Genomic DNA, 26,613 nt, shown 5'->3' on the forward strand with positions numbered 1-26,613 from the left:
AAACCTGAGAATATATATTGAAAGTCTGAGAATATATACTAGAAGTCTGAGAATATAATAATAATAATAATAATAATAATAATACTCAAAGTCGCTTAACAAAACAGGAATTTGATGGACACAAACACAAAATGCAGAAGAAAATAGAACTAAACAGAGATGAGAGATAAGAGTTCAGGTCTTGTAAGCTATTTTGAAAAGGTGGGTTTTGAGTTGGTGTTTGAAGGCGTGGAGTGAGTCTGAATTGTGGATGTGAGTAGGGAGGGAGTTCCAGAGCGTTGGGGCAGCAGTGGAGAAGGCTCTGTCGCCAACGGTGCGGTGCTTGGTCCTGGTGATGGGGGTCAGTAGGTTGGCGTCAGAAGATCTGAGGTTGCGGGTGGGGGAGTGACGTTGGAGCAGATCTGTGAGGTATGGGGGAGCAAGGTTATTGAGGGCTTTGTAGGTGATGAGCAGGATCTTGAAGTGGATTCTGTGCTGGATAGGGAGCCAGTGAAGGTGCTGAAGGATAAATATATATACTTTATTTCATGTCATTAAAGCAGTGGTGCCATCTTGTGTTTTCATGTGATCTGTCACTTTCACAACAGCTTCTATTAGAAAGGCCATCACAAGAAAACATTATGTTCTATAATGGTTCATAAGCATCACTTTCACTGAGACCTGGGGCTTTTCTCAGTTCTCTAAATTTGTATCCTCGTTTTCCTCGAGAGAGGACACGTGTTAAGAGAAATGAGAAATGAGTCCCTCCCAAGCGTCATGTGAAGCAACGTCCGTTTCTAATGACAATAATGATGATCACAGCTGGATCAGCTGTCAGTCACTTTAACAGTGTGTTTATATATATATATATATATATATATATATATATATATATATTGAAATCTCAGGTTTTTAATCCATATTCTCAAACATGCCATAATATATATATTATATATATATATATTATATTTTTTATTCTGTTTTATTTATTTATTTATTTTCTTTTGAATAATGTTTCCCCCTCTCAGCCACAGCCCCCTTCCTGCTGAAGACAAACAAGCTACAAATATATAGTAAAGATATTATAATGTTAAGGTCATGGTTCTTTGATTGGAAGCCCAACAATAAAAAACGGAGAGAAGTCAGGTCTCAATGCAAGCCTTTTATTCTTGGTAGGCCTACATGGACGCTGGTCTCAGAATGACAGAGCTCTGGCAGGATCTCCGTTAGAAAAAGCTCCGATTTCTGGGAGTGGTTACCATTATCTTCTCAGGCTGGGCCTAACCCATACAGAGGTTGGACTTAGACACAACCGAGTTCTATTGGCCAGTTATCATTGGCGTGGGTAGGCCAACCACTACTCCATGCCCTATACACAGGATGTATTATGAAGCATGTGAGTGTTGTCTCTAGGCGTGTATCTAAAAGTTACAAACCCAACTTATGGGAAAAGATACAGTTTGCAGATTCATCTTTTTTTTGTCCTTGAGAACAAACTGAGCTGACCCAGACCTATGCAAGAGGTTATGAGTTCAATGGAAAATTACTAGTACAGGGGAAAGCTACTCTGGTGCACAGCATTAGCAAAACACATTAGCATTAGGAGCTATTGGCCTTATTATATTTATCCAAATATAACAATACTAACATACTATCAGGTGGTCATCAGGTTTTCTAACTGTACATAGGGGAAATGACTGTATGAAATGGAGAAATATATTAAATGCGCTCATAGGGGAACCAAAAATGAATTTTCAAGTCATTGATTTTATCATGACCACTGAGACACAGACAGAAAGATTTTCATTTAAAATGTTTTTGGATCACTATTTTTCTTATTTTGTTTTTATGACACTTTTCAAATTTAATTGATTATACTATTCCATACATATATACATTTTAATGTGAAGCACAGAATTTGCTTGCATGCAGTGTTCTTTTATTAATGAGGTGTCTCATGTCCCTGCAGTGTTCAGTGGATGAGATTATACAACACACTTTTATAACTGTTAGAATGAAAGGATACAGTTCAATGTCAGTTCAGTTCAGTAATTCAGTGGTCTGACATACACAGTAATCATCAGGCAGTTCTGCTTTAGGTAAACACAATGTTGTGTAATATCAGCACCATGGGAGACAGACAGGCTTTCTGTGCTGCTGCCCCACGGCTGTAGAACACCCTTCCTGACACCCTGAGTGACCCACAGTCCATAGACACTTTTAAAAAAGGACTAAAAACATTCCTTTTTAGCAAAACCTTTGGTTCCTCTCATCTAGATGGTTTTTAGATTATGTATGTATGTTTTCTGTTTTTAGCTATTTTTTCCTGTTTTATCCCTTTTATAATTAGACTGTTATGTTTTTAACCTGTAGCACCTTGACATTTCCTGTAATGTAAAGTTCATTACAAATAAAATGTATTATTATTATTATTATTATTATTATTATTATTATTATTATTATAGGACAGAAAATTTTAAAAAATGAAGTTGTTTGACTTTGATACTCAGTACTGTCTCTGTATTGCTTTCTTTTCACTATGACCACACAATTTACCTTACCATTAACAGGAAGTAATTGCTTCCTACACCATAAATCAGAGATCAAAATGTTGTTGATCATATGGGGCATTTTGGAAGTCATCTGTTTTGAATAGTACATATGAGGACGTGAAGAAAACCTTAAGTGTACTGATAGGTGTAACCCACAATGTGTTTTGTGGATAAACAATTGTGTGGGATTCTGCAGACTGAATATTCAACTTACGTTTACTCATCTATTGTATATTGATATTTGCTATTTGATTCCGCCAAGCAATAGCCCTCCTAAATAACTCTTAAACTTGGACTCCATTGCACTTTAATTTCATTTAACACTGCACTATCTCTGTTCCTATTAATTTATTGCTCATAATGGTACTGTTTGTCCTTGTATTGTGTTTTTTTCTTTGTTTTTGTCTTTCTGTTTTACTGTGTGTTGCCTGCATAGAGAAGACCAAATTCTTAGTATCTGTATACATGGCAAAATAAAGTTGAATTGAATTGAATTGATCCTGTCAAGTTGCTTCAGTGGATATGATGGTAAAGAGTTTAGCAAAAAAATTGTCCATAATAATTTCTCCAATTTATCAGCAACGAAAAATGCTGAACTTTATTTGTGTCACAGATTTGGTTGAGTAACAACTTCCTCATTCTAAGAACCAGCTGTTGTTGCTGGATTTTAGCCACCTCAGCTACAAATCAGATATAGTTCCTTCCTCTCCTTCAATCTTGCCCATGTAAGTTCTTTCATAAGGTGGTTGTGTTGCAATTGGTGATGAGTTGTGTTTTCCGAAATCAAGCAATATGTGCTATAAGAGTTTCAGAAGTAGGAAGTAAAGGTGATTCTGGACTCAGGACAGTATGGCATCAGAGGACCACGCTAGGGATCAAGTCTCATTCACCCAGAGTAACCCGCTGTTTGGCATGTCACTCAGCAGGACTGATCTCTACAGTTTCCAGCCTGATGGTGAGTATTGAGGCAGAACATATGAAACCTTTCAAAGCAAATTAATTGATTTTCTATTTGGAATTGTGAGAAAAAACATTGTTTCCAGACTCACAAAGAACATGCATTAACAATTGTTTGCCAGCCTTAGTCTGAGTCTGAGTTACAATAAAAACTTAGACATGTTCTTGACTTTCCCAAATGTTGGGACATCCAGCCTCTCATGGAGTCATTAGGTCAGCTATACTGCTGTTATTTCATGCCTAAAAGTTGTAGCTTAGTTTCATTCACATAAAAGTGGAACGATACATTAAAACAAATAATTAAAAGGTCCCAAGTGAAAGTGTATAAGTAGAAAATTAGATTGGGTGGAGAACAGATTTTTCAGGCACTCTGTAGTTTGAAACAAATTAATTTGTTTGTTGCTTTAACGTTTCCAGTTTCTATTTAGTATATACATTTTTTTAGCTCTTGATGTTACCACCTAAAATGTAATCAAAGTCCAACAGAAACTGATTAGACAGCTGTCCTAGCCAATCAAAGTTTCTACCACTGCTCTCTGGCATTTTGTATACTGTGTATATGTGTCAAGGTTATTATTGTTAACGAAAACTAACAAAATAACGAAAACTAGAATTGAACAAAACATTTTCGTTAACTGAAATAAAAATAAAGACAAGAGTTTTAAAAAAAAAAACGATAACTAACTGAAACTGAATTGTGTGGTTACAAAACTAACTAAAATTACAGTAAAAATGTCCTTCGTTTTTGTCTTTGTCAACTTTTTTGCATACATCATCCAGTGTTTCTATTAGAAAGAGCATTCTGTTAGTGAACATGCAGGAACACATGGTAAATATGTTTACTGAGACTGGGATGTCTACACTCCAGCCAAAACACAATTTATTGTGATCTATTTGAATCTGGCACCAAACACATAGCCCATTACAGAAAAACTAAAACTAACACTTAATCTAATAAAAACTCAGCATTTTGAAAAAATAAAAACTGTGTGTGTGCGTGTGTGTGTGTGTGTGTGTGTGTGTGTGTGTGTGTAAAACTTCCGTGGATGGTAGAAATGGCAGAAATGTTCGTGCTTAACACAGTGTTTCATGTGTATTCTTAGGTTTTGGAAGTTTTTAGTTGTTGTGGAATGAACTGTGCTGGTATAAACTATAAGGGACAAAGAACATTTTCATACACACTTACTGTCAGAATAGCCTAATGATTTCCATGTTTTCTACATCAGAACTCCACTGTTACCATAGTTACCATACAGAGGTAGAAGTAATGAATTACCAAGCCCTCTCAGCTTTTAGTCATGTATTTTTTTGTTTTGTTTTGGCAACGATATTTTGACACACTGACCATACAGCAATGCCACAGTCAACAAGAACAGTATATGTTTGTTTAAACACAGGTACAAAAAAGAGGATAAGACTCCACTAACCCCTGAGAAAAAAATACTGCTACAGCATCAAAATTTAGCAGCTGGTGGAACAGAGCAATGGACACATATTTAAGTTACGCTTCTGCTATTACCGGTACTTCTTTGACAGGTCAACATGTCTGCCACATCTGACATATGTTAAAGACACAAATACTTTCATAATATCCAATCGTTTTATAATATCATGCAGTGAAAATAAGGAGAATACAGCCCCAGTTCAAGTTATTTTCAGGTTGACTAAGTTTGTCTATCAAGCTCATTTGGAAACAGCTGCAGTGTGGAAGGGTGGAAGTGGTATTACACAGCACTCCAAAGAAACAACTATTTTATGGAAATTATTTATGTTTTGAACAAAGTAGCAATTAACATTGTTTTGAAGTAGATAATTATAGTGTTACGGGTTAGATGTATATTTTTAGATTCCAAAGTACTGTCTAGAAAATTGTCCCATATGTCTTTTGCTTTCACAACACATAAGCAAGTGTTTAACATTAGGGTGGATGTAATTGCAACCATGACCACTAGGTGGTAGCACTGTTCCATCTTCCCTGTTAGACACAGCAGGCTCTCTGAAGGAAACAAAGGTTCTGCTGCAAATGTCTCCTGAAATTGGCTAGTAAAACTAGTTGAATTCCTGAGAGAACCCAACTCTGTATAAGTGACATGACAAAAAATCATAGGGCACATATGATGTGTTTTCACACATACAAACATATTACAAAAGCCATAATAAATAATAATATACCCTTTAAAAGCTGTGTGGGTGTATGTGAAAGGAAAACATGTTAATATGCACATTACACAATACTTATGTTCATTTGAAATCATCTCAGCTCAGAATGCTTTTAGTTTCACAGTTGACATATGTATTATTCATTCCAACCACAACCATGGCAAAATGTTTGAGTTTGGATGATGCTATTTTAAGAATTAGAATTATTCGAACAATTCAGAAAATATGATCCAGTTGTGCCAGTACAAGCCACATTGCTCCCCCATTTGATAGGAATTTGGGGATATTTTAAGTTTTGTTGAAATCAGTGAATATATTGTGTTAATTCCCTAACTAATTAAAATGTTGTTGTTTTTTCGGGTATATTTTTCACGTAAAAGCACAGGTGTTACCAATAACATCAATGACTTGGCTTTAAACTGGAAGCCATGACAATCCCAGGACCCTGAGCCTCAAGCAGCTAAATACAATTCAGCAATTTTTTTATTCAGTGTGCCGTCAGCACCTTAACCTTTGTAAATTCCCTTTCTAATGTGCCTACATAGAAGCTGCCTGTAAGCTGTGTAATTGTAATGTCTGCAGACAGTTAAAATAGATAGCCTTATAAACATAATCAAAAAGCAGAATTCAATTGGATGGCTCTTTGTTTTTGTATGCTGTTTTCACTCAATGAAAAAAACAAATTGACATATTTTCTGTATGTGACTATGATTTGAAATGACAAATAAACTTCGTATATGGACCATTAAATACAATTTCTCAACTGTTAGATATCATCTGATAGTGTGTGCCCCTCCCCTCTCCACTCTCTGAGGCTGCACTCATCACCATAGCAACCTTGGCCTGCACACACACACACACACACACACACACACACACACACAAATCCCAAGATGTCACCTTTAGCTGTTGTGACTGTCGCCTCACTCAAACACATTCATAATTTTATTATTATATGGAAGAGTTATATTTTTATATTTTAAATTTTTATAAATATTTTTTTTGTTCTGTTCAATATGCCCAACCTAAACTTAAATATTGAAGGTATTTGGGCAGCATAATGTGTAGTTTAACCTTTTCTTTCTGTTTAGTGAATAGTTTAATGGCTGCAGATAAGTCTATATCTTTGTAAGGACTTTAGTATTTGATTGTAATAAACAAGAATAATATTAATATGTCCTGTTGTCTTGTTTATTATTCCTAACAGTTACTTCTAGTTTATTCAGATGCTTCCTAGATGTTGTTGGAAAATTAGGCAGCCTAAAACAGCTGCCATTAAATTACTGTATGTTTTGGATTTTTACAGCAAATCACTGTACATTTAATTACAACAAGTTACTGTATTTCTGGGATACAATAGATCCACTGTACATTTTACAGTAACTTGCTGGTGAAACTACTGCCAGTAATTTACTGTAATTTTACAGTAAAAAGTTTTACAGTGTAGTAAAAGTAGACTGACTATTCAGCACTTTATTAAAGAGTTGGATCTACTAGACATCTGGAGATACTTGAGACTGAACGATGTTGCTTACTCCTGTCACAGTTCTATTAAATCTGATGTTCTCTCTATTTATGCATCTACCAGATACTCCTGTTTCCTATGCCTTAGAGAGGGACTGGAATGTTTCACCGCTGTAACGTTTTTGTACTTATGAAAAGGTGCTGAATTGTACTGGTGGTGTATCTGAGTAAAATCTCAATACAAACAGTGTTCGGAAAGAAAATTTAAAAAAAGAAGACAACAATGTGCGAGCAAGCGGGGGTGCTGTCATATGTGCTCTCAATTGTGAAAGGCGGATCTTGATTCCTATTTTCAATCAGGCAAACTTGATGAATTAATGCAAGTACTCTATGATGGATAATGATGGCAGCCAGTGAGATGTTTTTATGTGTCAATGGGTGTATCAATAAGCTTTTCTCCAGTGCAGCACTACTGATCCCCTGCAGTGTGTTTACTCCTACAGGGAGAGATTTTTCTGCCAGAGAAGAAACCAATCTCTATCCCCACTCATTGTGACTAACAGCTGATATTTTCTACTGGTTGTCTAAATGTTTTATACTGAAAGCTTTGCAAATTTCTAAAAGCATTTGTATTAGCTGGATGAATCAGGCTACTCGTTCTAGTTTATAATGACTTTTCCAAGATATTCATTAGCAGCTGATGTTTCAAAAGCAGTTTCCTGTTTGTGTTTCAGATCTGAAGCCAGTGAGGCCCAGACGACAGTGGTGTTTTAATGTGATCATTGTTTACCTCATCTTGCAGACTGCCCTTAATGTCTTTCTCATTTATAAAGGTAAAACTGCATACACATGTTTTTTTAAAAATCAGATTTATTTTGAAATTGATATATTGATCATGATCATGATTATTTCTGCACCAGCTTGTATTATGGGCTTTTTTCACAAACTTCAGGAGACATCAGACTAATGTCATGGTGTGTAAATGTGACATGAATGAAGTTATTCAAAACATGCTTTATATTTCCTTTCTGTCCCAGTTTTCACGTTGGAGTCTTCGCTGTCTAACCCCAGGTTGGAGAAGCAGATATCTAATCACATCCCTCTGGGTGGAGACCATGGTGACGACAACATCCAAACTCTCCTCTACAACAATAGTCAAGAAGCCAAGACCCTGAGAGGACAGCTAGGAGCCCTGACAAACAAGGTCCTCCTACTGTCCACATGTTTCATTTTATTGAACACAGCTTCTATATGCAGTCATGGGAAAAATTAGTAGAACACCTTGTTTTCAGTTTCTTGTTCATTTTAATGCCTGATACAACTAAAGGTACAGTTGTTTGGACACACACACACACACACACACACACACCTAAACAAAGTAAACCATAACATGTCCCCATTAAGGGGGCACTTTTACTTCTTAAGTTGATGTTTTTAATCTGTAGTAAGCCTTTTGTTTGATTCTACCTAAGTAGAGATCTGAGTACTTCTATTGTATGTTAACATTAGTTTGTCACTTATAACTTTCAGACTCTTTGCAGTTGTAGGGGCCACATATATACCACAGATGGACTTAGATCATTTGTGTATCTTGGACTTTGAATGGAAAATACATGATATTTCTTCATTTACTCCGCCTCTTGAAATGGCAGACTTATCTCTGTTGTTCTCTAACGAAGGAGACAATTAAAGGTTTTATTTACTATCTTTATTCAACAGCAGGATTTTCAGTTTGAGAGCAAGTTTCTTGATTTTTGAGATGCAACCTCAGCACTGTGTGTCAAGTTGTTCAAATCTCTAAGAAACATGACTTAAATAATTGACTAATTAATTAATCATAGGTGTATGAGGGTTCAGAACATTAATATTTTGGACTTTGAAGTCCATTTGCATGTTCAACTATGTCCCATAAGTTGTTGCATGCTGTGATTTGGGTTCAAAGACTTTGGTCATTTTGGAGATGTATGTTCTGTATTTTCAGCAAGGATGACGAGCACTTCTGTTCTTCAAACTTCTGACAAAAAACTCTTATTGTCAATATACCTAGGAAAGCTGCACATCCTGCACAATGCTCTAGGCATCTATTAATGGAGTGCACTTAGTTACACTACACACATTCATACTGGTGGCCGAGGCTACCAGGGCACACTGGTGCCACCTGCCACCATCACCGATGAACGCAGCATTGTGAGCCATTTGGGGTTCAGTATCTTGCTCAAGGATACTTCTACATGTAGGCTGCCACGGTCTGGGATGGAACCACCAACCATCCGATCAGTAGGCGAACACTCTACCAACTGAGCCACAGCCGCCCCTAGTTTGTAATCATAATTAATGTGCATAATATTCTACTGGTCACACAGGACCAAGTAAGGCCTTAATAAAAACTTCTGAGTGAATTCAGGGGTGTGATTTATTGTTTATATATCAAACATTTTATTCTAAGAGGAAAATTTAGTGACTTATTTCTTCATTTATAAAAATAAATAGTCTCACTGTTAAGCTAATTTTATTCATTTGTTTGGTCATGATTCGGTGTTGCTTTAACATCTTAGCCATGCTTCTGTTGATTGCTATGACAACAGGTCAACAGCCTGTGTGGGGCAGAGGGCCAGCTGTCGAGGCTGCAGTCTGACCTGAACCTGCTCAACACCAGCGCCCGCAACCTGGATGGAAAACTGACAGCCATCAGCCTCAAACCAGGTGGGCTACACGTCTGTATGCGTGTGTTTGCATTTCTATACTTGAAGACACAATGTCACGAAAATGAACATTTATCACAAAGATTATTTTCTGGCTGTTACTATGGTGACGATATAGTTTAGGTTGAATGTTATCTGTTTGGGTTTATCTGCAAATGTGAAAAAAAAAACTTGAAGCAACCTGAACAGAGTTTAATGGGCAGAGTTAATTAACACAAACAATTCTTGTGTCTGTTTCATCAGGACCACCTGGTCCACCAGGTAGCAATGGACTTGCAGGAGAGAGGGGCCCCAAAGGTGAGTCAACCTTTATTATTTAGAAGTTAAAGCTAGAGGCATTAATAAATGGGTTTATAAATGCATTTTCATACAATACATACTCAAAAATAACATCTACAAACCTATTAGCATATACAGCCCACTTTAAAAAATCAAAACAAAATGGTTAAAGACAATTTCCACAAAAAGCCAGACAAGACAAAGAAAAATACAATATTTTAGCATATTACAAAGAAGAAAAAAAGAAATATATGGTAAAGAACAGCAAAAGATCTTATTTTTTTATAAATAAAGGTATCATTACCAAAAGTGTTTGAAATCAAGCTGATGCATGCTAACATTAGCTAACATTAAGTGACTGAGGGTGTGATATTAAAATGTCTTAATAGGCTTATGAGATTTGAAGAGTTTGTTAGTAGTTGTTATTATTTAGATTAACCTTAATTGCATTTAGAGTCACTGTATTTATCTATTTTATTTTTTAAAGACACACCACTCACGTGGCTGCATGCGAACGTATAAAAGGCCCATGTCGAATGCTCCAGTGATTCATTGATTTCCACTTAGGAAGTGTAAGATGTGAGAGCATAGTAGTGAATTGTAGATTGAAAGACAAAGTTATAAAGAGTTTCAGCAGAGGGTATCCACTTACCTTGTGTAGGAAGGAGAGCTGGCTTACTGGCCCCTCTCAGGATACGTTCTTTCCTCAGCCAAACGCCCCAAAACTACGGTTACTTTAGTAAGGGCTGTGGGGGTTGGCTCATGTCTCCTGCCTTCCCTCATTGTTGAGAAATCTAGGGGAGGACAAAGGTCTGTTTCACATGGGCCTGAGGGAAATACATTCCCCAGAGCAGGTAGTTGGGGGACTGCCGGGGGTACCAGAGAGAGATGGAAATTGTCCCTCAGAGTCAGACGACGAGGTGGACATCCTCACCCTGGATTCCGACAAGGACAATGTGTCGACAGCCAGGTACGGCTAAAGCTACCTGTGGAGCTAGTGGCAATGTTCAGCCCGGATGCCACTAAAATGCTCCAACAGGCATAGGAAGCACAACTCTGTGCACGTGAGGTGTCAGGTGCCCTGATGTGTGGCCGTGCACGACACCGATCCCAGCCAGGCCATCCTGGGCAGTCTCAGCACACCTGGGCCCAGGTGATCCCAGGACCCATCTCGAGGCATCACGATGGGGTAAACCTAAGCAGGGCAGGTGAGGCAGCCTGAGGCCCCACCTCAGGCCAGACTAGAGTCAAGCAAGCTATCCAGGCAGGCGATTGGCACCTGAAGGATGCCTATATCCAAATACTACTCTGAGAGGGGCACAGGAGGTTTCTCAAGGTCTCCTTTGAAGGCAGAACCTTTGAGTTCTGTGTCCCCCCGTTAGGAATTTCACTAGCCCCCACACATTCACTAAGTTGCATGGATGTGGTGATGGGGCCATTGCGCCGTTGGGGCATCAAAGTTCTGAATTACTTTGACGACTGACTGAAATGTGCAGGAACAAAGGAAAGGTTACTGCAGCATGTGTCAGGAACACTAGCACATATCCAGAGCTTGGGGCTGCACGTCAACGGCGAAAAGTGCAGCCTGCTGACGGTGCAAGTTACCCAGTTCCAAGGCATGGTATACAGCACTGATATGAAAAAGGCAGGAGGCCAACCTCTGACGTGGTGGAAAAGTTGCAGGACAAACTTAAAATCCTTATCTTTCAGTTGCATGGAGAAGGTTCCTACTTGTCTGATTGGTGCAAGGGTCAAAGCAACTTGAGTACTGTATGCTCTCAAAAATAGTGAATGAGGTCCTCTCTGCTCAAACACGGAGTGTGAAAGTTTCACCTGATGTTGCTGGATGTTGGCAGTCTATGGGCCACTGCTTTATCAACCAAAGCTGTTCACTTAGATGATCTGGAGAAGAAGCTGGCAAACCCAACATTTTTCATTTTGGATAAGTGAGAGGAGGCCTGTTGCATGATCATGTTGAGCTGATGGATGAAGTGGGCGTTCATGACATGATAACATGATATTTTTCAAGTTTTTAATACTCTTATCACACGGGAGTGGACACATATGCTGCTTTATGCAAATGCATGTTTATTAGTATTGTAACAATCCAACAGAATGACAAATAATAACCTCAAAGGTACTGCATGCTCAAAAAATATGCTGAAAGAAACGCCAGATGAATGTAACATGACTCAATAATACTAACAGCATCTAGTGTCCAACTTAACACTAACATCCTGTTTAAACCGCTCAACACAAACTGATTGACCTCATCATCACAACCACAGACATACTGTACAACAGGTTCACTGGTCAGTTAAATAAGATCATTCTCTGGATCCTTCACACTTAAATAATTTCACTCAGTCGACAGTAACTACAGATAACTTTAGTTTGTTGTAGCTGAACTTGCCATTCAAAAGACTCTATATTGATTTCTGCTCACAGAGGGTTGTTTCTGCTGCCATCCACATGTTACTGCTAACTACGAGGCAGGCTGACGGTCAAACTCACTTAAAAAGAGGAACGTCGCTAAAAGGAATTTGCGTTAACGCATTATTAACTTTGACAGTCCTTATATATGTACAAAAATGCTGCCATGGATCAGGGCTCAAGTCGGGCTCAGACAGAAACTATGCAGGTTCCTGTATAGGATCAAAGCTAAAGATGTCTTTGGCCCCCTCAAAACTCAGATGACAACTCCCTCTGTACCAGCTGCACAAACATTAATAAGTTGAAGTGATTTTCCCATTATTTTTTTCCATTGATGAGTCCGGTTTTAAGCCTTGAACCAAGCAAACCAATAACAAAATAAATTGTGACCATAAACATTCAATTTGGAGTATAACAAATATACAATTGTGCACATTTTTCAGTAGTGAAATAACTAATCTTCCCATAAACCATTTGGGAATGATACAGCTTTTCAGCCCTTTGGAGGATGTTTGTCTTCATCCCTAAAAAATGAACCATGGCAGAAAAGGAAATCGTGGCTGCTTGTGGATTCTACAGGAACATATATAAGTCTCAGGGTTGTCTACTTTGGATGGTTAAGCCATTGTGGCTGATAATCAAAATCTTGATTCAGAAAATTGAATGGGATTTTCACTTCCTTGTTGTTGAGCTCTATAGAGGTATCTATATTTTTCTCAGAAGCATCTCAACAATAGCCAATTTATATGATCTTATATCAGAGTGATCCAGAAAGACAATTGACTCTGTAACCCTGATAAAGCTACATTCCAACCTCTGAACCAAAATGCAACACCAAAGTTTCTCAGTGTTAAAAGTTAATTTCTTTTGAACTGATTTAACAAAGATGCATATGTGTTCAGCAGGAGCCATTAGCTTTCAGCTGCAGGTCTGGCGATGATTCCGGTGTTGATGACCTGTCATCTCTTGTCAGACGGCTGATGAAAACCAGTTGATGGATGAGCTGCAGCCATTATTTCACAGACCCATGCAACTTAGTCAATGCACTCACATTTCCTGTGTGAAATCTTCATTAGGGCTGAACTGTTTCCCAAGCCAATGAATGACCTGAGTCTGAGGCCGTTGGTCTCACCACCAAAACGCCCACCACCACCGTAAAAAATGAAGTCCTAAATCAAACTCACAATTCGTGATAATAACCCTAGCTTGCGTACTTGCTATTAGTTTCAATATGTTTGTAAAAAAATATGTATGTAAAAAATGGCAGACTTAAGACATCTGTCTGCCCATCCAGATAAGGCTTGTCTCCTTTATATTTTTACATACTTAAACATTGTGGATATTACAATGTATATTTTCAAACTCGTTATATTTAATTTTTACCACTGGTTTTTGGCCTACAAAAGCTGAATCAGTTGTACCTCGCTAACTGCTAAACTACTACTACTAACTACTAACTGCTGTGTGGTGTTCACACAGATAGTGTTGGCTGCTGTGGCACAGATCCCAAACATGTTGTGATGCTGTCTCAAAAGTAAATAAAACAGAATGTGATAATGGCTATATATTCAATTGACAACAAGATCTCCAACCTAATCGGTTCGTGGTTGTAAAAAAGGCTGCCGTTTCGGTTAATTTAGGCTGCAAAACCACTGACCTAGGTTTAGGGAAAAAACCTTGTTGGAAGTTATAAAATATAGTTTAAACAGTAAATAAATGTACGTAAATAATGGCAGCAAAGTAGTTATGAGGGTGACTTGAGCCACAGAAGTTAGCTTCATGAGCTACATAAGTTACGTAAGTTACATAATAAACAAAAGTTATGTAAAAACAAAAAGGAAACGTGAGTCACAAACCATGAGCCATGGAAGTTACATAATGAGTAGTTTACTTTTACAATATAATTGACCTCTTAAAACTAGACACAGCAAAATTCCCGATTTTGGCAGGTGGCACCAAGTAGGATAGCCTCAACCACCAGTGTATAAATGATGATCCATATATTTTGATAGTCGCTATGACTAGAAAAAGAACTAGATTGTTCAAATGGACATCATGCTTGGATTTCTTTTGCTTCTCGTGATTTCATCCATTTGACTGATTTTCATGGAAAATGCGACAACATTTTTCTTTTTTTTCTTCTCTAACCCTAACCCTAACCCTAACCCTAACCCTACTGAAAACCAACACGTTTGCTTTCGAGCTAGCGTGATAGCCAGCCAGTGACAGACGTAGGTAACGGATTGAACACATTACAAACACTACTATAACAAATAAGAAGAAAACGAAGAGGTACTTAAAATCTCCAGGTCAGCATCTGTTTTTAATCCCTCCGCTTCCCGTAGCTCTCACCGTTCTGGGAACCCCTGACGGACTCTTGTGTAGTCCCTCGCTCTCTTCCTCTCTCTCACCTCTTCCGTCGACAACCGTTTCTTAGGTCTTTCTGGTGGCTCAGCCTCGCGAAACTTCCAATACAGGAACACAAGTACAGATTTTGCAAGGCTGGTTTTCCTCTAGAAGACAGCGGGGGGGGGGGGGGGGGGGGGGGGGGGATTTGCACCGAAACAGGTCATTTTACCATCACAATGATTTCTAAACTGTTTTAAGTGGAAAATGCTGCATAGTTCTGCCTTAAAATGACAGCCAAATCTCCAACAAAGGAGACAGCCATCAAACTTAGTTCCTCAGGATCCCTCACAGTTTCACAATTATGTGAGAGGACCTCAGTCTCAACTGTCACTGGTCAGAACAGGGGGGTCTCCAAGTCATAACCCAGACTCCCAAGGTTCCCTCTCGTGCCCACTCTTTTAAAGAACAGACATTAAGGAATTGTGGCAAACAGGCTTGCTCTTCTCCCTCTCTGGACCTGGACTGATCTACTCTTTTTGATTTGTATGCATGGAGCCTACTCAGACAGTAGCTACACATAAGCCTGCCTTAACCCTCTGGAGTCCATCTATTTATTGAAAATACACGTTTTATTTACAGTAATAACTTTATTTATATATGATATGTAGACAAGCTGAGAAAACCAGTTGAAAGTGCAATCATAGGAGCTTTCACAGTGTGCCATTTATGTTTCTAGACCATTTTTTGAATGTGAATTTTCTTTCTACAATGAAAACTATTACTATTTTTAATTTACATGCAAATAGACTTTTTTGTACTTTTATTATTTATTATTTTCTTCTGCTGTTTTTGTGTGTATAAATGGTAAACAGAAATCGTACATTTCCATAGACACCTGTGTCTTTTGTTTGTATTTTGGGTTCCTGGCAGCTTTATACTTTGTTAATTACAATAAAATGAAAAATCTGACTGATAGCCAAGTTTGTGTGGAGAAAAAGGAGCCATGCATGTGATGTAAGGACAGACTGAAAGATGCTAAACAGAGACAGAAATGAATGCATAGGAAGTTGATAAATTTGAACCAAAATCTCCTGGACTTCAGAGGTTTAAGAGACTTGATTAGTTAACACACTGTTAATTACAGTAACAAGAAACCACAACACAAGGTCTGTCAGCTAACTTTGAAGGCAACGGGAGTGTGTTAGCACTGTGCTGTTAACCCTGTGATAAAAACAGCAGCTAGTCTGCAACTGGGCCCCGTTCCAGGTAGAAGATTCAACAACCTCTGAGTCTATCCCTGAACTCTGAGTTGATTTATCCTCAGATGGGAATCTCTGAGTTTAGGGTTCCTGAAAAGCTGGTCTGATTTAGATCAATCAACTCAGAGTAAGTTCACTCTGAGTTACAGCGTGCACCACTACTATAAAAAGGCTGCATTAATGGAGCCGCGATATTATGATTCACCATGGCAACAGCTAAAACAAATTGTTGAAAAAAAAAAGTTTAATCACAAGTACAATATTACAGGTAATGGAATTGAACCTAAATTTTATTTATTTAGTTTTAATCCTGCCAGCGAAAGACGGACGTGGATCAGCTGAAAATGAATTTAGTAAAAAAAAAAATTGAACATAGTTCAAATAGGTAGGACTGAGGTGTATTAGGCTTATTTTATTTTATTCATAATTGACTGATTTAAGTAAATTCAATTCAGGGGCAATTTCAATGTGCAGTAGATGTTTCAGTGTCAGGGTCACTTTCCTTTTCACTCTGCAAACTAAAGCTTTTCTAATATGCTGAGGTATTTTTGTAGAAAACTTGCGTATTAATTTGCAGAGTGTGAAAAGAGCTAGAGTCACAGTGGAGGGTTAGGGTTAGTTTTATGACACAAATGCATAACAGTGTTGACCTTACACAGTCAGTGAGGAACAAACTAATTTCCAAACAGGATGTTGATTGTGACATACAGTAACCTGCTGATTAATGTGTTTCGGTGCTCTGAATCAATCAGGAAATGAAATGGCGAGTCTGTCTCTGAAAGAGGGCGGAGACTGAGAGAAACCGAGAGCTTGTTGAAGAAAACCTACTCGCGAGCAGCTTAGGTTCTCAGTCAGTTACCATGGCAACCCAGCCAGAGCTGAAGTTACCTCCCTTTTTGAACACAAAACCCAGAGTTTCCCTCATTTCAGGGTTATCAAGCTCCGGGTCTTCAGATAACTCGCTACATGGAAAAGGCCAGGGTTCTAAATTAACACCCGCCAACCCACCAAATGCGGGTTAAAAATCATTTTGGCCGGTGTTAATAAAAACTTACTAGCCAGTTTGGCCGGTGATGCATGAGGCAATCATGTCAGTCAGAGTTTTTTACTTCTTCTGTGGTTTTTTGTTTTTTTCTCTTGAGGAGGTTTTCATTTAAAGGTACAGAGGGGTTTTTTCCTCTCTTTTTTTCCCCCATTATTGTATACATGAACTGAAAAAAAAACAATTACATGAACTGTGAATGAATAATGTGATGGACTTTTGGACTTTGTGTTGTGTGAATACATTTTACTTTAACAAAGATGCTTTTGTGCTTTTATTGTTTGTTGAGGTTCTGGGTATTATAAAAGGAATACCCTGAGAGGTATTACCTTTGTGTGGTTATAGTGTTGCGGGTATAAATTGTGTGGGGTTGTATTTTTTCCTAAGAGAAGGGTAAAACTGAACAATATAAAACCCGACTGACCAATAATCTTAAATGCCAGGAGAGAGACCTGGTTGGCATCCCACCTGTGACGAACAATTTCTCATAATCTCTGTTATTTTCACCGGAAAATCATTTTGGCTAGTGGAAATTCCGATTGGCTGGTAACTTTAGAAAGTTACCAGCCACATTGGCTGGTGATGAAAAAGTTAATTTAGAACCCTGGAAAAGGCCCCTGATGTATCACACACACACACACACACACACACACACACACACACACACACACACACACACACACACACACACACACACTCACACACACAGACACACACTCTCACATATACACATTCACACCTGTAAACAGTCTGCTAAGATAAGACAGTGTGTGTTTTGTTTTGTTTTCTTGTCAAGAAATTCTTTTGGAATACTCATGCGATCCATTTAATGTTGTATGAGTATGAGTGATGCCAACCTCTTATATGCAAAGAACTCTAAATTCCTTCAACATTTTCAAAATATTTATATGCCAAATTTCGGTTATAATTATTATGTTAATTCTAGATCAGAGTTGGTCTATGGCTATCTTTTCTCTTTTTAACAGAAAGGTGCCCAGAAGTGACTTAGAGTACAGCCAGTCACACCATTTAATATTAATAATTATTTTTTAGGATTATTAATTACTTCCATGGCCATCTTAACACATTTTTGAATTGTAAGATTTAAGTTTAGACTAAAAGGGTTAAAGTGTGTTATGAAATAAATAAATAAAATTGTCACATATAGTATATAGTATAAACGTAATTGATTTTGGAAATGGCATGCTTTAATTCAACTAAAAAAGAAAAAGAAAAAAAATCCACTGAAACAAGCAGATGTGTAGTTTTACCTAACAACCAGTGTGGGAAAGATTGATTGATTGTAGGATCCATAGGAGCTCAACACACAAGCACTAGTGTTTGATTATTAAAAAGTAAGATATTTGATCTGCAACTGTGTATTCAAATCAAAAATTTAACTCCAAACGTAACCTCTCGTGTATTAATCGCCAGAAAAAACTGCCTATTTAATTTGCATTTTTTCAAATAAACCTAGGCCTAACTTGGTCTCCACTGCTTAGCTTAGCTTAGCTAAACCAGATGCTCAGGCAATGTAGGGATATCCCTGCAGTTGTGCTGTGTCGAAACCTCTTAAAAACTGACTTAGTAACTTTTTTTTTTTAAATATATTTTTGGGCCATTTTTGGGCTTTATTGATAGAGACAGAGTGGAATGCCAGGAACGCCCCTGACTTAGTAACTCTTGACTGACATAGAGCTGCATTGTCACTGGTTGTATCCATCATTATATTATATACCTGTATGCTTCGTTCTAGGTGATGGTGGTGCTGTTGGACCATCAGGACCAAAGGGTGAAATGGGAGAAAAAGGACAATCTGGAGAGACAGGACCTCCTGGACCAGTTGGTGAGTTTCATCATAAGCTGTACTAAATATGATTTTTTTTTTTGTTAAATGAGCTTAAATAACCTAATCGAGACAAAGAATAACTGAGATGCTCTTAGGCACTTAAATGCACACTAGAGCTGAGAAATTGAATTAAATTAAATTAAATTGCGACATCCAGACAAAGCTGGACTCACTGTTAAAATATACAAAAAGTCAGCTTCAGGCAAAGCATGGCAACTTTATTATTTTATTATAAAACGTCATCTTTCCAAAACTTTGTAAAAATGTAACTAATGTAAGTTCAGTCAAATACAGTTTTATTAGGACAGTGATGAAGGGGAGAAAATGTGTGTTCAAAATATGATTATACTTGATGAATCACATCTTGACTCACAGTAATACCAAATGACTTTACTGAAACTCATCAGATCAGCAGATTGTAATTTTGAAATTCAGTTTCTCTTCCTCCTTTATTTGTAATATTACTGACACAGCGCTGTTTCACGTGATGAATTATACAATTTGAACAGCTTGCATTTTTTTGTGTGTGTGTGTGCGTGTGTGTGTGTGTGTGTGTGTGTGTGTGTGTGTGTGTGTGTGTGTGTGTGAAGGTCCCATCGGTGTCCCAGGAACCCCAGGGAATCAAGCAGCAGGTGTAAAGGGAGACAAAGGAGACCCCGGGGCCCAAGGTAGGGGTCTGGCTATTGGTTGAAGAGTTCATTACCACCACTGTGGAGGTTCAATCAAATCTGATATGACTACAATTTTTTTTTTTTTTTAAATAATTCCGTAAAAATGTAATGGCATCAGTCATCAAAGGTCTTGTAAGTTTAATGTTGAGTCTTAGAAAGTCTGTTTTCAAGTTTCAAAATGTGAAATACCTAAATGTGTAAAGTAAGGCAGTAACACAGTTCATTTGTGCCTTTCGTGCAAGTGCACATGCACACCCAGCTTTATCTTTTTAAACACAAACATTATGATCCAACAATTCCAAATCATTTTTGGTTGCTGATCAGCCCTCCAAAATTACTCTAACTTTAATCTGTAGATTTAATCCACTCATGTTTGTTTATTGAAGTTACAATTGTTTTACAACTCATAGTGATTTCTAGCAAGTGCAAGATCTCAATTTTTTTTCCTGTCGTCAGGTTTAAGCGGACCTCCTTGTTTCAATGGAACTGAAGGTGAGCATGTATTCATTTTGAATCTAGATACCAGGGTCAGATGTTTCAATTATAGGCTATAAGCACCAAAAAAAACGAACATGTGCATGCATTTTCCTCACATAAACTGGTGTTCATAAATGAAGGATATGTGGGGAGAATGTTTATAGTAATATAAGTGATTATATTATTATCATTCTGTTGCAAAACTGGCTGAAGTGGCACAGTTAGTGAAATTATACTTCTTCTTTCCTGTTCTTATCATGGACATGTTGATTCGGAAAAACACAAATAATGTGATATTTTTATGATCTAAAGTTCTTATCATTATTCAGGAAAAAAGCCGTTATTACCATTAAGTTTCTTTGAAATTAGTGCAGTATGAAGATGTGGAAATATGCTTCATAATTGATTATATTACATCAATTTGATGCTAAGGGCACAAAAATTGCATTGCTAATGTTTTTTTGATTAATAAAGTGGCTTCTGATATAAACCATGTCCATTCTGCTCTTTATCCAAATACAAATATAGAAACAGATTATTTGTTGGTTGAATGAAAACATATACAGGTACAGATTATGACACTCTTTGTGTACACACACAGTTTAATATTTTCACTCTGTATTTGTGGCCAACAACAATATTGGTGTTAAAATGTGCGGTTGTCATTACTTAGAATGCACTATTAATTGAAATAAACTTTAACATGAGGAAGAGCGTCAAACTTACTCTCCTGTTGCAAACTATACAAAATGAACACAATGATCCGCATCGCTACTTCCTGAATAGTTTAATAATCCAGTTTGTTTTGTCAACTGTGAGCTATGATCGTGACATTATCCATATGGTTTATTCAGAATACACTCTGTTGATACTCAGTTGATAGATTTTGTTTATTTTTAGCTTGTGTAAAATGTCAATTTGATAGGAAGATGCATTTAATGTTTTATCCTCCACAGGTGCTGCCGGACCACCAGGGCCCAAAGGAGACAAAGGAGACACAGGAAACCAACCAGAGGGTAGGTTCACATGATATGGAACATCAGACTATCCAAACAATTCCCATGTTTGAGCCCGCAGGAACTTTATTCTCCAACTTTGTGTCATCACAGAGACTGTGCGTCTTGTGCCAGGGAGATACAGTGGGCGAGTGGAGGTGAAGTACAATGGGATCTGGGGCACTGTCTGTGATGACAGCTTTTCCACTGTGGATGGCAAGGTGATCTGTAAGATGCTGGGCTTCCAATCCGCCGTTTCCACCTTCACTGCCAGCCCAGGTAAGAAGTCTGTTGCCACCATCACGTCATGTCGTCTGCACCATATCATATCCTCCGATGCTCAAAAAAACACGAAGTCTTAATTCCTGACCCTCATACTACTACCCCTCTTTTGACTGTTTACATGGTGGTGAATTAAACTACCAGTGAGCTTAAGAAGGAAGCCTTGTTGAGCGCTCCATGGCACTCCGGGCGGCTGTGGCTCAGTTGGTAGAGCGGTCGCCTACTGATCTGAAGGTTGATGGTTTGATCCCTGAACATGGCAGCCTACATGTCGAAGTACCCTTGGGCAAGATACTGAACCCAAAATTGCTCCCAATGCTGCGTTCATCTGTATGTGAATGAATTCCTAATGGTGGCAGGTGGCACCGTTTAGGGTACCCTCTGCCACCAGTATGAATGTGTGTGTGAACGGGGGAATGAGTGCAGTCTGTAGTGTAAAGCGCAATACACAACTTTTACAGTCATTGCAGATTTTGAAAAGACTTGGAGTACACACTGCACGACTGGTTTCAGAAGATCCCTGTCTTTCAGTCCTTCTGAAAGACAGGGATCACACACTTAACAACAGCGCCTGATGAGGGATCACAGACTACATGGTTTGTCAAACAGACTAAAACGAGCCGAACACATCAAACTCCTGTGAAAACTCCCGTGAGGGCGACAGTTTAAAGGGTAAGCAAACATACCAGTTGGTGGCAGTAATGCACCAATTTGTTGTTTGCCAAATGCCAATAAAACTTGAAGAAGAGGAAGAAGTAAACAAACATGGACGGCAATCTGCTGCTGGTGTCTGTGCAGCTATCTGCTTGGAAAAAAAATCATCAAGAACAAAAAATGGGTTTGGGTCAATCAGCTTACAGCCATCCAGGTTCTGACCAAAGTTGAAAACATGGAACCAACAAAGTTCAGTAATTAACAGGTTGTATCTAGTCTGCTTCATTCAGTTATATAGAACACTTAATCACTATATTTTTTTAATTAAGATATGTGCTGGTAAAGTTGACTATGTACAGTGTTACAGACACCGGTTGCCAGGTTTGGTACCATTGTGCCTGTACAGAGACCTAAACCTATATGTGTGCTACCATCCAAGGACACAACTGGGCAGATGGATAAAATGTTATTTAGTTTACCCTAAAACCACAAATTGTTGTTTATACTCAAGAAGTAAAAACAACAATTTGGGATTTTAGAGAAAGTAAAACAACAGTTTATCCTTGAGCTTGACTGATACTTGAGTATTTTCATTTTATGACAGCAGATTCTGGTTATTGTTACAAAATTGCAGTATACAAATTAGATAAATTTAGCCCCACTTTTATCAGTGAAGCCAACGCACTAATGAATTGATAATTATATTGAAATGATAAAATACAAATTGTTCTGCTGATTTCAAAATAATAAGTCATTATACTTTTGATACTTCATTTTGATGCAAATATATTTGTGTTTTTTCTTAAGATATGAATGCAGGACCTTGTAACAAAGCATTTTTACACTGGTACTCCTATTTTGCTTAAGTGAACAATCTCAGTACTGCTTCCACCGCTGCTGTCACCAGAGCAAAAATGTAGATCAAATGTTGTTATTGCACTTGTAAATAATTCAGTATCAAATTTATAAGAAGTCCCTGATTAATGCATGTCTTATTCTAACACTGCTGTCGCCTCTACAGGGTCCGGTAAGATTTGGCTGGATGACCTGAGATGTAGAGGAACAGAATCTGACATCTTCAGCTGCCCACACAGTGGATATGGTGTTACCAACTGTGGTCACAACGAGGATGTCGGAGTGCGCTGTGCCTAGACTGGCAACACACTGAAGACCAGCAGGAAAATGGTGTTTCTGCTGTTCTTCACGGATCAAACATGCAGTGACAATTGACAATTGACTGGCAGCAGCCATCACACACACAAACACACACACACACACACACACACACACACACACACACACACATGCTTACTGGTTTTCATACATCATGGGGATGCCAGTTTTAATCATCACTTGTGGGGACCATTTCTAGAGGTTGTAGAGAGCTGAAAAAAATTGAGTAAACTTTCCATAGCTTAGTTAGCCTATACACGCCTTCAAACCTCTGAAATGATGAAGTGATGTTTTGATCAGGCTTTATGGGGACATCCGGAAAAAAACAAACAGTAAACATGATTTCAGGGTACATCACTTACATCAATTAGAATATTTCACATAGATTATTTGGTGACTAATGGGGATCTACTTTTACACAAAACAATGAAAATGAGATACTTTTCTCAGAAGCCAATTCTATAATTAGGGCATTTGCAAAAATAGTATTGAGTAGACGCACACACACACACACACACACACACACACACACACAGGCAAAGGCAGAGAACAGTTCTGCTACTAATGATGCTCACAGCTGGATCTCATTACATATTCATAAAACACAGCATATAGAATTGCATTCAGTCACTAGCTTAAATGACAGCATACTATAAACAAAAGATCATGCTGATCAAAGTTTTCTGAAACAAAATTCTCAGGCATCATTTCCCCACTTTGTTCTCAGTTAATTAATATTAATAAAGTGTTGGCCCCTTGTTTAGTCTATATCACTGCTGCACTGTCCTCCTCCCACTTGCCTTCAGCGACTTGCTTTTCATCACCTTTCATCCATCACACATCAGCAGAGATGACTTTGCAGAGGACAGAAAAGATGAAAAGGTTGACAGGACAGAATAGAAATTGTGCTGAGGAATGATTTTTGGCACAGCTGGCTCAGTCACGCATACACATGTCAAGTTCACATCAAATGGCATCATAGTTGAAACACTTAAATGAAAAAACTATATTTAATTGTATAATTTGAAGGCTGCTATAAAGGTCATACACACACACTCCCAAGTCCAACAGATCGACACAAAACATCTTTCTCCTGATTAAATGTTCATATGACATTGTTGTATAGTTTCACATTAAGCTCACATGTCAAAACACAACCTCAAATGATTAGCTAAACAAAGTATTTTCATTTATATACATTTTAATTCCACAATAAGTTTTGTTCTGTCCTCTTGATGTTCACCATGTCTCTTCTGTGAGCTTTTGAAGGAAGTCAAAGTTCTCGGGGGCATTATCTCCTGGAGGAGTCAAACTGTAATAACCTGGTTTAGAATTGATACTCAAACTTTGTTGATTCTCCTCATTGAGTTTTTCCACTGAGGTTTGTCACTCAACTTTCATCATGCCCTAGAGCAGTAGTTCTCAACCTTTTTGAGTGGCGACCCCCAATTTAACATGCATGTTGTCCGCGACCCCTCACTGAACACAATCTCACACGCACAGTTCAGATCATACAAACTCAGTTGATACGACGAATTTTGGACAAATAATGAAGCAGACAACAGCTAAAACATCTCTCTGTCTGTGCATTTATATATTTTTTATAATTTAATGTTACTTTTAATCTAAATCCTTTGCTCTAAGTTTAAAGGTCCATTCTGACCTCCTGAGTGTGTAACAGTCAGCTTCAAGCCAGAGACTCCTTGGAAAGTAATTACTTGATACTTTGGGATTTGTCAGAAAAGACACAAAATTACCCAAAAAAGAATAAAATTGACCACAAAATGACACAAAATGATAAAAAAAAAATACATAAAATTAAGCAAAAAAAGGACTCAAATTGACCACAAAATGACAAAAAATGACCATAAAAAGTCACAAATTGACCAAAAAAGACACAAAATGACTAAAAAAAGACACAAAATGACAAAAAAGGAAACAAAATGACCAATAATAATAAGGGAAAAATGATTATTATAACAGAAGATATGTGGTAATGTAACAAATGATATGAGCTAAATATTATAACACATGAAGATATAAGACGATGGTGGTGGGGGCTGAAGATCAAGCAAGCTGATGATGCCTGCTGAGGGGATGAGGGGAGGCAGAGAGGCACACATAAGAGCAACATGAATTTCCAGGCAGAGATAATCATATTCAAAAAGAGGCAGCAGTAGGATGATTGGCTTACAACGTAGATGGTCTCTGTTAGAATAATCTGTTATTCTGTCTCTGTTGTCTGTCTCTGTGGACGTGGGTCACTATCTACGCATGCGTAATTCACAATCTGTGTATGTTCCCTCTCTGTGCATTGATAGATTAATCATGTAGGCTGCTTTGCTATAATGCTCATGTGCTAATATTGTTGTTAAACTATGATCAGACTAAATACATTAACTCCATCTGCTTAAACTTTCTCTGCCCTATTAAGAGTAAGATTCTATTATCACAAACAGATATATTTTACATGGATGTTTGTTGCAAAATCTGTGTCTCCAGTAATATCTCAGCAGGTTGTTGGTGATTTGAAAGTTTATTCCAGGTCAGGTCACGGATATGATGTACTAAGCAGAGAGATAACTGTCTTCTCTGCTTGACATGACGTGTCCACGTATGCAATAAACTGACAAATCAGCAGATCGAAAGGAGGCGACTTTTGGAAGAAATCTACCTACATTTTTTATTAAACCTCTGTTAGGTTATAAAAGAAGGGTTCAGGGAAAGTAGACTGCATTAAACCTTCATGAACTGACCAGCCTAATGTCATGTCAGGGACGTGAAGATTGAACCCAGAGACTCTGTAACTGCACATTTCTTGACGTATTGACATGCATGACTCTGAGAAATAGGTGAGGTTTTGTGTTGGAGTCAGATAATTTAATTTAAAAGGTTTCCTCAATATATTTCCCAACATCTCTGACACATCTGCTGGATCTATATGATCAGCTTAAAGAGCTGATACCATGAATGACAATCCCTGATAATGACAGCAGGGAAATTGTGAGTGAGCATGTGTGATGAGGGAATGGCAGAATGTATGACAAATAAAACGATGCATGCAAGCGGTTCAACAACAATAATTTAATGGGTGCATACCTCTCTTTATCACTGAATAATAGATCATTGGTGGAACCCTTTCAAAATCCCTTAACTGATGTCAACTACATGCCTGGTGATAAATCAGAATGCTTCTTAAAACGGAAACTTAATTATTTTCAGTATCTCAGTCAACTGTGTCACTTAAAGTTTTAAAAACTGCACTATTTGATATTTTTATATTAACAATGGATCAAATGTCTATACACATTGTGATGAACCTGCTCTGTGGAGCCT

The 26,613-nt window shown here is 37.9% G+C and overlaps 1 protein-coding gene across 1 annotated transcript; it reads left to right on the forward strand.

The window, feature by feature from the left end:
* Positions 1–3,350: 3,350 nt before the first annotated feature.
* marco (macrophage receptor with collagenous structure) lies at positions 3,351–26,365 on the forward strand. The gene is made up of 11 exons (XM_059343615.1): positions 3,351–3,486; positions 7,847–7,945; positions 8,150–8,316; positions 9,698–9,815; positions 10,058–10,111; positions 18,933–19,022; positions 19,616–19,693; positions 20,153–20,188; positions 21,130–21,189; positions 21,283–21,447; positions 23,126–26,365. Exons 1-11 carry the CDS (start codon positions 3,381–3,383, stop codon positions 23,254–23,256), a joined length of 1,104 nt encoding a protein of 367 aa, XP_059199598.1. The 5' UTR covers positions 3,351–3,380; the 3' UTR covers positions 23,257–26,365.
* Positions 26,366–26,613: the final 248 nt, after the last annotated feature.

Source organism: Centropristis striata, chromosome 10 (genome assembly GCF_030273125.1).
Source record: "Centropristis striata isolate RG_2023a ecotype Rhode Island chromosome 10, C.striata_1.0, whole genome shotgun sequence".
NCBI classification, from domain to species: Eukaryota; Metazoa; Chordata; class Actinopteri; order Perciformes; family Serranidae; genus Centropristis; species Centropristis striata.